This window comes from Tasmannia lanceolata, unplaced genomic scaffold (assembly GCF_043159265.1).
Source record: "Tasmannia lanceolata isolate RefF3 unplaced genomic scaffold, GAP_Taslan_0.1 ptg000024l, whole genome shotgun sequence".
Taxonomy (NCBI): domain Eukaryota; kingdom Viridiplantae; phylum Streptophyta; class Magnoliopsida; order Canellales; family Winteraceae; genus Tasmannia; species Tasmannia lanceolata.
In genome coordinates this window covers 4041949-4054635 of record NW_027518701.1, presented here as the reverse complement: position 1 = coordinate 4054635, position 12687 = coordinate 4041949, and the positions used below count along the sequence as shown (strand labels likewise).

Here is a 12687-nt window from a genome sequence, read left to right as displayed (position 1 = left end):
GAAGCTAGGAAAGGGCTGCGGGTTTTGGGTTTTGTGATTAAATCCATTGTAATCCTTGTATATTGTTTTTCTCATAGTGGAAGATCGTGTTTCTTGCCCGTGGACGTAGGCTTAGCCGAACCACGTAAAATCTTGGTGTTCATTAGTTTATTTTACTTTTCCGTTTAATTTGTGCACGATCAGATTGATTTGCCCGGCGGATTTTCCCAACACAACAAATAAGAGTTCTGTTTTTTTTTTTTTTTTACTAAAATGCTTAAAATGCATTTAAAATGTATTAAACATGTTTTTTGGCCACTTTCAAACCCTACCCCCGCTATATTTTGTAAGTGACAAAATTTTAAACGGAATTAAATGCATGTGTTTTTGTGTGTGTGTGTGTTTTCATTTATTTGACCAATTTTTACCATTTTTTTTTTGGAACCGTTAAGGTATTAAACTTGAAATTTCCTGGTCCCAATTTTTTTTTGTCAAATCACGATTTGCTAACTATGGAAATAACCCAGCTTTTCAATCTTTGGTCTTGAATTACACAATTTTTGGCCCTTAGACTGAAGTGAAAATTGACTGATACCCTCTTGCCAATTTTTTTGAGCTTACTACTGAGCAGAGTATAGTTGAATTCTGTCAAAACTCAAAATATCCTTTTATTATCCTAAATGCATTCATGACTGAAAATGATGTGTCTTTCTTCTTACCTTTATTATAATAATTCTGTTAAAACTCAAAATATCCTTTTATTATTCTTAATGCATTCATGACTGAAAATGATGTCTTTCTTCAGACCTTTATTATAATATTCTAGGTCAGACATTTAATTATTGAACCTGAAATCTACTTTTTCTCCCTTCCATTTTTAAAGTTAAGCTAGAAATTTGAACCAGACCTCAATGTTATTTGTACAGTTGAGGCTGAAACATGGTTTAAAGCATATCAGCTCATATTTAAACACCTAGGGTTGCCTTAGTAATAAATAGTGTATCATAATAATAGTTGTCATTAAAAAAAAAAAAAATTTTTATTGTGCATTGTAATCAGCATTATTTATCAGTATTTTAGGGTTGAGTGTTGTTCATTGGTAAAATCACAAACAAATAAATCAGCCTTATCACAGAGAAACAGGTACTGTATCATACATTGTACCAATATACTGAACAACTCAGAGATGCTGCTATATTAGACACCTTGTGATTAGGACACAAGGCATTTGAATTGCTGGAATTTTAAGGCAAAGTCTAGAAAGAAAAACTTTTCCAAAATTTCTTGCTTTTCCGTTGTTTGATTTTCAATGGAAAAAGTAACTTGAATGACAATAGTTCAAGTTTTATTTGGAGTGGCCTTTAATTTATAATGATATCCCTCAAAATAAGCCATAATTATAGGGAAATGATTTCAGCGCTCTAATTGTTTGATAAACGTGCGCTCCCATGTTTGTCAAGTAGTGTTTAAAGGGCTGTCAGAGGAATATTATGGTTCTCAAAAAGCTCTTAAAGCCCTTTAAACACTACACGACAAACATGCTAGCCCATGTTTATCAAAACATTGGAGCGCCGAGATCATTTCCCTACAGCAGAGTGGAACATGAGATATTTTTCCTGCAATCCTAACAGGGTGTTGGGGCACGTTTGGCAGCTATGAAAAATGATTTCATGGAATCCCTGTTTACCTAGGGTGAGAGAGGGCAGGTAAGAGACTTAAGAGGGCACTGATGAAAGCATAAGATGGGGCTGGAAAACTGGGAAAAAAATTCCCTACTCCAAACAGGGAATTTTTCCCTGTTTTCCAGGCCTATTAGGCTATCCTCAGTCATCACTCATCAGCCCCTAAAATCTCTCTCCCTAGTATATTTATGACTACTATTTTCACACTAGGGGGTGACCCGGGGAAGAAAAGGGGGCAATTATATCATTTTACAAGTTCTAAAATCACCTTTCCATAAAAAAAAAATCATGTTTTCTTCAGAGTAAATTTATACTTCATTGACATATATCTACTTGTGCATATGTTGTAGTCTACAATATATTTTGTTGGATGCTGTGCAAGAAGAAACGCTGCAAGGAGTCGTTCGTCAAAGGTTTGATGAAAAGACTTTTTCCTTCATTCATTCGGTCTTGAGAATGTAATTTCGTAGCCACTGTTATAGATATCAAATACAAAGAAGAAGAAATCTAATGTACACATTGCTTCTATTTTTTATTGGGGATTTTGCAAAATATGAAAATAAGTCTTTCTACTTTGCTTTATATATAGAACACGGTTCCTACACATGTGTAGAGAGTTCTCTACACAGTACCTTAAAATACAGTGGGGCCCACATTGTTTGGGTGATCCAAGCCATCCATTTTAAAGGCTCTCAGATAGATAGGGTGTCTACAAAAAATCAGATCCAATAGGATCATCCCAACCCTACGATTTGTGGAGGTAAAATGGATGTCTTTAAACCTTCACAAATTAGTCCATTTTTTGCCTCCGCAGTTCGAATGGTTAGGATAATCCTATGAATCTAATTTTTTGTGGACACCCTATCTATGTGAGGGCCTTAAAAATGAATGGTTTGGATCACCCAAATAATGTGGCCCCCACTGTATTTTAAGCTAGTGTGTAGATAACTTATTTACACAATGTGTAGGAACTGTTTTCTCTGTATATGGCCACATTATTTGGGTGACCCAAACCATTCATTTTTAAGGCCCTCACATAGATAGGGTGTTCACAAAAAATCAGATCCATTGGATCATCCTAACCATTTGAACTGTAGAGGCAAAAAATGGACTAATTTGTGAAGGTTTAAAGACGCCCATTTTACCTCCACAAATCGTAGGGTTGGGATGATCCTATGGATCTGATTTTTTGTAGACACCCTACCTATGTGAGGACCTTTAAAATGGATGGCTTGGATCACCCAAACAATGTGGGCCCTCACTGTATTTTAAGCTAGTGTGTAGAGAACTTTCTACACATGTGTAGGAACCGTTTTCTCATATATATATATATATATATATATATATATATATATATATAGAGAGAGAGAGAGAGAGAGAGAGAGAGAGAGAGGAAAAGGATTGTGACCTTGAGTGCTGGATCCTTATGGTGCGCTTGAGCTCTCAAACCCATGTGGCCCACATTGTTAGGATGATCCAAAGCATTCATTTGAAAGGCCCTTACATAGATAGGGTGTGTACAAAAAATCAGCTCCCTAGGATCATCCTAACCCATCCATTTGTGGAGGTCAAAATGGACAGACCACAAATCTGCCCAGTTTTGCCCTCCACTTTTGGAGGGGTTAGGATGATTCAATGGAGCTGATTTTTGGTACACACCCTATCTATGATAGGGCCTTGCAAATGAATGGTTTGAATCCTCATAGAAATTGTGGGACCCATGTGATTGGTGCACTCAAGCGCACCATTTCATTACCGCGCTCAAGCGCACCAACACATACCTCTATATATATATATATATATATATATATATATATATATATAGTAGCAAGGCCCATGCTAATCCAGCTTAGATATTGTCGTCACAAATTGATGGCATGATGTATATATAGAAAGCAAGGCACATGCTAATCCAGCTTGGATATTGTGGTCACAAATTGATGGCATGATGTATATATAGTAGCAAGGCACATGCTAATCCAGTTTCGATATTGTGGTCACAAATTGATGGCATGATGTGATTTGCAAAATTCACTCAAACATGATGACTCCATTTGCAAATTGTCAGACTAGAGGACTGTTTTTGCAAATAAAGCAAAATAGAAGACTTCTTTTTGGGCAAAAAAAAAAAACCTTTCTTATTGTCTTTTCTGTATGATCCTATTAGGCATTGCCCCCTTAGATGCAGCCCACACTACAACAGAACTGAGTTTTCCCTACGGACAAATCCGTAGGGAAAAGTACCAAAATCCGTAGGTAAAGGCTTTTCCCTACGGATTTCAGCGTGCACAACTTCCGTAGCGTAGGTGGGGGTAGGGAAAGCCCTTTCCCTACGGAACTTCAAATCCGTAGGGATAGGCTGCCTTTTCCTACAGAACAATCCGTAGGGACAGGACTGGACTTTCCCTACGAAAGTTTATATATACAGTAGGGAAAGTGATGTTTTCCCTATGGGTTGTTTCGTATGGATAGGATATCTTTCCCTACAGAATTTCAAAATAACCCGTAGGGAAAATGTGATTTTCCCTATGGAATTTCAAAACAAAAACCGTAGGGAAAATGTGTTTTTCCCTACCAAATGTAAAAAAAATCCGTACGGATAGCCTTTTTTATTTTTTTAATCTATTAAATTTCAAATCCATAGGACGAAAGGCTTTTTGGCCTACTTAAATGATTTTTCCTACGGAATACAAGCTATGCCTAGTTTTAGTTCCGTATGGGTAGTTTTTTCTATTTTTTTAATACATTAAAAAACAATTCCGTGTGACCTATTGTACCTGTACATTCCACACACGGTGTATATCATCAAAAGTTTCACAATTATAACATCCATTTTTCCACAACATTGAAAAAAATATATATAAAAAGTTAATTATATTAATTGAATATCTTTAAAATTATAAAAAATCATCAATAACAACTGTTACTCCAAATCGACCAGGTCTTACTCTAAGTGTTGATGCCCCTCTCTATGCTATAGAGCCAAGGCAAAAAAAAGTTACCACCCACAAAACCCAACACTTGTAAAGAAGAATCAATTACAGAGATGACTATAAGTACATGTTGCAGCTGCAGCTGTTAGTGTAAAGATGTTAGCTGCATTGGCAGTAGTCATGGCTGAACCCATGGCTGCGTTGAGCTGCTCGTGAGTCACACCCATGTCTTCTGCAACTTGAGCACATTGGGCTGCAACCAAAGCCGCAGCTGACACCACTGAGGCCTCTTTTGCAAATGCGGACTCCAAATCAACATGCCCCAATTTTCCTGGATAATAATATATCTTCCATTTTCTGTAAAGCTGCACCTGCAAATAATTTCGTAGCCACTGTTATAGATATCAAATACAAAGAAGAAGAAATCTAATGTACACATTGCTTCTATTTTTTGTTGGGGATTTTGCAAAATATGAAAATAAGTCTTTCTACTTTGCTTTATATATAGAACACGGTTCCTACACATGTGTAGAGAGTTCTCTACACAGTAGCTTAAAATACAGTGGGGCCCACATTGTTTGGGTGATCCAAGCCATCCATTTTAAAGGCCCTCAGATAGATAGGGTGTCTACAAAAAATCAGATCCATAGGATCATCCCAACCCTACGATTTGTGGAGGTAAAATGGATGTCTTTAAACCTTCACAAATTAGTCCATTTTTTGCCTCCGCAGTTCGAATGGTTAGGATAATCCTATGAATCTGATTTTTTGTGGACACCCTATCTATGTGAGGACCTTAAAAATGAATGGTTTGGATCACCCAAATAATGTGACCCCCACTGTATTTTAAGCTAGTGTGTAGATAACTTATTTACACATGTGTAGGAACCGTTTTCTCTGTATATGGCCACATTATTTGGGAGATCCAAACCATTCATTTTTAAGGCCCTCACATAGATAGGGTGTTCACAAAAAATCAGATCCATAGGATCATCCTAACCATTTGAACTGTGGAGGCAAAAAATGGACTAATTTGTGAAGGTTTAAAGACGCCCATTTTACCTCCACAAATCGTAGGGTTGGGATGATCCTATGGATCTGATTTTTTGTAGACACCCTACCTATGTGAGTACCTTTAAAATGGATGGCTTGGATCACCCAAACAATGTGGGCCCTCACTGTATTTTAAGCTAGTGTGTAGAGAACTCTCTACACGTGTAGGAACCGTTTTCTCATATATATATATATATATATATATATATATATATATATATATATATATATATATATATAGAGAGAGAGAGAGAGAGAGAGAGAGAGGAAAAGGATTGTGAGCTTGAGCGCTGGATCCTTATGGTGCGCTTGAGCTCTCAAACCCATGTGGCCCACATTGTTAGGATGATCCAAAGCATTCATTTGAAAGGCCCTTACATAGATAGGGTGTGTACAAAAAATCAGCTGCATAGGATCATCCTAATCCATCCATTTGTGGAGGTCAAAATGGACAGACCACAAATCTGCCCAGTTTTGCCCTCCACTTTTGGAGGGGTTAGGATGATTCAATGGAGCTGATTTTTGGTACACACCCTATCTATGATAGGGCCTTGCAAATGAATGGTTTGGATCCTCATAGAAATTGTGGGACCCATGTGATTGGTGCACTCAAGCGCACCAACACATACCTCATATATATATATATATATATATATATATATATATATATATATATATATATATATATATATATAGTAGCAAGGCCCATGCTAATCCAGCTTAGATATTGTCGTCACAAATTGATGGCATGATGTATATATAGAAAGCAAGGCACATGCTAATCCAGCTTGGATATTGTGGTCACAAATTGATGGCATGATGTATATAAAGTAGCAAGGCACATGCTAATCCAGTTTCGATATTGTGGTCACAAATTGATGGCATGATGTGATTTGCAAAATTCACTCAAACATGATGACTCCATTTGCAAATTGTCAGACTAGAGGACTGTTTTTGCAAATAAAGCAAAATAGAAGACTTCTTTTTGGGCAAAAAAAAAAAAAAACCTTTCTTATTGTCTTTTCTGTATGATCCTATTAGGCATTGCCCCCTTAGATTCAGCCCACACTACAACAGAACTGGGTTTTCCCGTAGGGAAAAGTACCAAAATCCGTAGGTAAAGGCTTTTCCCTATGGATTTCAGCGTGCACAACTTCCGTAGCGTAGGTGGGGGTAGGGAAAGCCCTTTCCCTACGGAACTTCAAATCCGTAGGGATAGGCTGCCTTTTCCTACAGAACAATCCGTAGGGACAGGACTGGACTTTCCCTACGAAAGTTTATATATACAGTAGGAAAAGTGATGTTTTCCCTACGGGTTGTTTCGTATGGATAGGATATCTTTCCCTACAGAATTTCAAAATAACCCGTAGGGAAAATGTGATTTTCCCTATGGAATTTCAAAACAAAAACCGTAGGGAAAATGTGTTTTTCCCTACCAAATGTAAAAAAAATCTGTACGGATAGCCTTTTTTATTTTTTTAATCTATTAAATTACAAATCCATAGGACGAAAGGCTTTTTGGCCTACTTAAATGATTTTTCCTACGGAATACAAGCTATGCCTAGTTTTAGTTCCGTATGGGTAGTTTTTTCTATTTTTTTAATACATTAAAAAACAATTCCGTGTGACCTATTGTACCTGTACATTCCACACACGGTGTATATCATCAAAAGTTTCACAATTATAACATCCATTTTTCCACAACATTGAAAAAAATATATATAAAAAGTTAATTATATTAATTGAATATCTTTAAAATTATAAAAAATCATCAATAACAACTGTTACTCGAAATCGACCAGGTCTTACTCTAAATGTTGATGCCCCTCTCTATGCTATAGAGCCAAGGCAAAAAAAAGTTTCCACCCACAAAACCCAACACTTGTAAAGAAGAATCAATTACAGAGATGACTATAAGTACATGTTGCAGCTGCAGCTGTTAGTGTAAAGATGTTAGCTGCATTGGCGGTAGTCATGGCTGAACCCATGGCTGCGTTGAGCTGCTCGTGAGTCACACCCATGTCTTCTGCAACTTGAGCACATTGGGCTGCAACCAAAGCCGCAGCTGACACCACTGAGGCCTCTTTTGCAAATGCGGACTCCAAATCAACATGCCCCAATTTTCCTGGATAATAATATATCTTCCATTTTCTGTAAAGCTGCACCTGCAAATGATTCCAAAAGATTACATGGCAGCTATACACATTGTCTCTGTGAGAGCAGAATAAAGAGCCGTGTTAATATATATATATATATATGGGAAAAATGTTGGTACTCGGTCGAGTAGCTAACGTTAGCTACTCTGTTGCTTAAGATATAGCCATATAGGTTTGAAACCATTGATTGAATGTAATCTCACCCGTCCAAATAAAAGCCACTCACGTTTTACGTTTTAAGGTGAAAAAAACAAAAAAAGACCTCGAAGGAAATACCAGAGACCTCTCCCTCCTCGTTCTCTCTCCCGTCCAACTCTCTCTCTCTCCCGTCAGATTGAAATCATACCATAGACCTCTCCCTCCTCGTTCTCTCTCCCGTCCGACTCTCTCTCTCTCTCTCTCTCCCGTCCGACGGAAAGAGTTTAAAGAAGCAGATTTAAAGCAGACCTCTCCCTCTTCGTTCTCTCTCCTGTCCGACTCTCTCTCTCTCTCCCGTCCGACGGTAGGGTAATATTGCAGAACCCTACCGTGGCTTTAAAGCTTGAAGGTTGACGGAAATAGGGTAATCTTGCAGATTTATTAAAGATTTCTGGAGGGTTTAAAGGTAGGGTTCTTCTTTAAACTATGGTTTCAAGATTTGATAAATTTCTGTGTTGAAATACAGATTTAGGGTTTCTGTGTTGATTTAAATCTGTAATAGTAGAAGCTTGTAATAAATTTGAAATATTAAAAGCAAGGGTTTCAATCTAGGGTTTGGGGATTTTATTTCAAGCCAGGGTTTCAATCTGTAATATCCCTTTCCATTTTTTTGTAAGTTATCTACACCCGCTCAACTCATTTTTTAGGGTTCCAAAATGATTTAACAAAAATCTGGGATTTTTTGTAAGTTATCTACACCCACTCAATCCCCTACATCCCTTTACAGATTTGCAGGTTTAAATGGCGCAATCCTTATAATCCCCTAAATCTTTATTGTAATTTCTGTCTCAAATTGTTTTTGCTACAAGTTTTCTACTTGACCCTGTTTTTTTTCAAAGATTATGATGACCAATTGCAACTGTGAAATCGATTATTGGACTCAAATTTCAACATAATTCTGAGCCAAATAATCGGTTTGACAGTCACAATCAGTTGTTATAATCTGAAAGAAGAAAGTCTCGCTGCACCGACTCTATGAACAAAATATATTTTTTGCTACAAGTAGATTACTTGAGCCTGTTCGTTTAAGATTATGATGAGCAATTGTGACTGTAAAACCAATTATTGGTTTCATTCTTAATCTAATAATCGGTTTGGCAGTCAGAATCAGTTGTTATAATCTGAAAAGAAGAAGGCCTTAATTTAATTTTTGTGGTTTATTTGCTGAAGAAACTCTTTACTATTGTGTTTGGAATGATTGGTTGGAATCGCAGGTAGAATTTCTGAGTGGGTTTAAGCTCTATTTGAAAGGGATTGGTTAAGTTTTATTGAGCTAATGGATGACACTATGTCCGAAGGTTTTGGGTTATCAATTGATGATATAGATGCTAATAGATTGATTGTGGTTGATGACATGGCGTCCCAAGCTGGTGGCTTACAAAATGATGGACAATATGTCAATGAATTTGTTATGGTTGAGGAGGAGGAACATCTGGATGAGGGTTGTTTACATTCTAAAGATAACGGTGAGGGTTGTAGCGGTACATTTAATATGCCTACTAAGGATGCTAATGAGGGAGATTTAGTTTCCAAACCATTTAAGGACCAGATGTTTGATACCGATATCGCTGCATATGAGTTTTATAATTTATATGCGTTGGGTATGGGATTTGGAATTCGAAAAGACACAACTTATAAGTCAAAGAAAAATGGGTAAGTGATTTTTAGGAGATTTGTATGTGATAAAGCGGGGTTTAAAAAAATGAAAGATAACAAAGAGAGTGATAAAGTAGTGAAGCGTCGTCGTAGTGTAAGAGAGGGCTGCCAAGCCAAGATGGATATCTCTTTGATAGATGAGAAGTGGCATGTGAGAGCTTTTGAAGATGATCATTGCCACGAGCTTACCTCTCCACCTAGAAGGCTAATGCATCGTTCTCACAATAGATTTTTTAAGAATGAAGCATGTACGATTTTGATAGATGACCTAAGTAAGATAGGGATGAAGCCTGCTGGTGTTAGAAGAGCAATTAACATCACATGTAAAGGAACAAATGCTGCTTTGACAACAAATCAGGTGGTGTCTCATTTGAGGAAACAGAGGGGTAACAATATTGGTAAGGAAGGTGTCTTGGCAGCAGAATATTTCCAAAAGAAACGATCAGAAGACCCTAACTTTCAATTTGCTATGGAGTTGGACATTAATGGGAACTTGCGATCGATGTTTTGGGCTGATTCATGGGCGCGAGAGGCATACCTAAAGTTTAGTGATGTCATTGTTTTTTATGTCACGTACAGGACAAATAGGTTTAAGATGCCATTTGCTCCATTTACCTGAGTTAATCACCATCGTCAGTCTACACTATTTGGATGCGCATTATTAGCCGATGAGAAAGATGACACATTTACATGGCTATTTCAGCAGTGGTTGCAGTGCATGTTTGGGAAAGCACCAGGTTGTATAACAACAGATATGGACGGGGCGATGAGAAATGCGATTCAAATTGTTTTCCCAGACACCCGCCATAGGTTTTGCTCCTGGCATATACACAAGCATTTAGTTGAGCATGTTCCAGCGATGAGAGAAACTGATGGTGAGTTTTGCAAGAATTACAAGAAATGGTTTTATACGAGACAAATACATGACAGCGAGTTGAAATGGAAAGAATTAGTAGAGAAATATAAGATTAATGAAAATGGATGGCTAGCAAAAATGTGGGAGGTACGTAGTCACTGGGTACCAGCCTATTTTAGAGATACATTCACAGCTGGAATGACTTCTAGTGGCCGCAGTGAGAGCATCAATGCTTTCTTTGATGGATATGTTAATATGAACACCACTTTAAAAGAATTCATAGATCAATATGATAGGGCACTTGAGTTTCGTCGTAAAGCAGAGTCCGAAGAAGATTTCAGATCTAAAACTACGAAGGCCGTGTTGATTTCAAGGTTCAAATTAGAAGAAGAAGCAAGCAAATGTTATACCAGGACAATGTTTGATAGATTCCAAGTAGAGTTTAGGGATAGCCTTGACTGTTGGCATGAGAAAACGGATAAGAATGGCAACACAACTGAATACATTATCGGACTGAGTGTAGAAGAGAAGTGGAAATGGTGCAAGGTCTTGTATAATGATTCTGAAGAAGGTGTGAAGGCTACATGTAAGTGTACAAAATTCGAGATTGAAGGGATTTTGTGCAAGCATATACTTCGTATTATGACCAAGAAGCAATTGAGTAGAATTCCCGAGCGATATATTTTAAACAGATGGACAATTGTGGCTAGATTTGTACTTGGTGGTGGGGTGTCTTTAGGCGAAGAAGACAGTAATTGAAGTTACTCCTTATGAAACATGGTGTGTAATAGCAAGGTGTCAAAGGCTAGTGCATGAATTTAAGGGTAATAGGAGTCTTTTTAAGAAGGTGTATAAAACACTTGATGTATGGTTCGCAGAATGTGAACAAGCGAAGAGAGAGAGACACAACTTATTCCTGCAAACACTACTTGTAGCCAAGTACAATCCAATTTTGTGAGTGAATCTGCAGGGATATATATTCATGACCCACAAGTCCTGAAAACCAAGGGCCGCCCGAAGGGTGCTGCACGTTTTAAATCGCCGATAGAGACCTCTCAAGCGAAAAGAAAGTAACGGAAGTGTAAAAGATGTGGAGAATTAGGCCATAATACAAGAACGTGTAAAAAAGAACTCGAGATTCGGGTTTTTGTCACTTTGTATTTGTAGAATTTCTCATTTTCTATGTTGTAATTATTATTCATGCGAAGCAACATTTTTTATGTGCTAATAGATGACATTAAGGGATGAGGAAGATGAAGAGGAAGAGGAAGAGAGTGAAGAAATCAATGTATTTGCATAGGTACTTGTTAGCTTCTTAGTGTTACAACTTTGTAAATATTTCTGATAGGTACTTGGTAGTTTCTTATCATCTTTTATTCTTCTTCCTCTTCATCTTGTATTCTTAATTATTTCTTCTTTCATTTGATGCTTACCTTCGTGTTCTAATATTCCTCTGATTGCATGCAGGTGAGTCGCTATTTCATGCCAGCCCGTTCACATTGGAAGATGAGTTCAGAGTGAAGAGAGCATTGTGTTGAATTGTAAAGCTACATGTTGACCACCAGGTGTTTTTTCTTTTGGTTTCTGTATGGGATGGGATTGTATTAACATTATGTATGGGATGGTTTGTAGGGTATAATATGTGTTTTGGGGTTTTGGAGTTCCGCATCATCTACTAGTGGTGTTAGGCTGCATTATTTGGTTGCTATTAATTGTTCACATGTCAGACAATGTGCTATAAATTTTCAAAATACAAGATTTTGCACTGTTTGACTTTCCTCTCAAATACAGAGAAATGGGAATCCAAATTTCTTTCATTCTAATTTTACATTAGGTGCATTTAACGGACCCTATCAAGAGACTATTAAAATAAGGGAAATTTGGAAATAGTATTATTGCAAGGCTGCCAAAAGAAGAAAAACCAATCCCACAATTTCACATGCCAAAGTTGCCACAGAAATTAAGAAAGTCTACACTAAAATCAAGGGACTAAAGACATTAAAATTAAGAAATTCAAGAAGATTAAAATCCTCTAAGAAAGGAATTATTAGTACAGGACACAAACAATTCACTAATTATTACATTCAAGAAGTCAGATCTATCTCATAAGATTAGCGATCACTCAGATCTATCACTCTACAAAAAACAAAAAAAAAACAAAAAGATACAAAAGA

General features: G+C 37.1%; 3 protein-coding genes across 4 annotated transcripts in view; all 3 read left to right on the top strand.

Annotated features, from left to right (window-relative positions):
* The window catches only part of TET10 (tetraspanin10), a 28460-nt gene extending 26208 nt beyond the window's left edge, over window positions 1–2252 (top strand). For both annotated transcript variants that reach the window (XM_077367580.1, XM_077367579.1), the window contains one exon: window positions 2012–2252. In XM_077367580.1, the coding sequence (XP_077223695.1) occupies window positions 2012–2080 (69 nt within the window). In that variant the 3' untranslated portion in view covers window positions 2081–2252. The remainder of the gene's footprint in view (window positions 1–2011) is intronic.
* Window positions 2253–9703: 7451 nt separating this feature from the next.
* LOC143857451 (protein FAR1-RELATED SEQUENCE 5-like) lies at window positions 9704–10276 on the top strand. Its single transcript, XM_077367877.1, has one exon. The coding sequence runs from the start codon at window positions 9704–9706 to the stop codon at window positions 10274–10276; it is 573 nt and encodes a 190-aa protein (XP_077223992.1).
* Window positions 10277–10411: 135 nt separating this feature from the next.
* Window positions 10412–11272, top strand: LOC143857450 (protein FAR1-RELATED SEQUENCE 5-like). Its single transcript, XM_077367876.1, has one exon. The coding sequence runs from the start codon at window positions 10412–10414 to the stop codon at window positions 11270–11272; it is 861 nt and encodes a 286-aa protein (XP_077223991.1).
* The last annotated feature ends 1415 nt before the right edge of the window (window positions 11273–12687 follow it).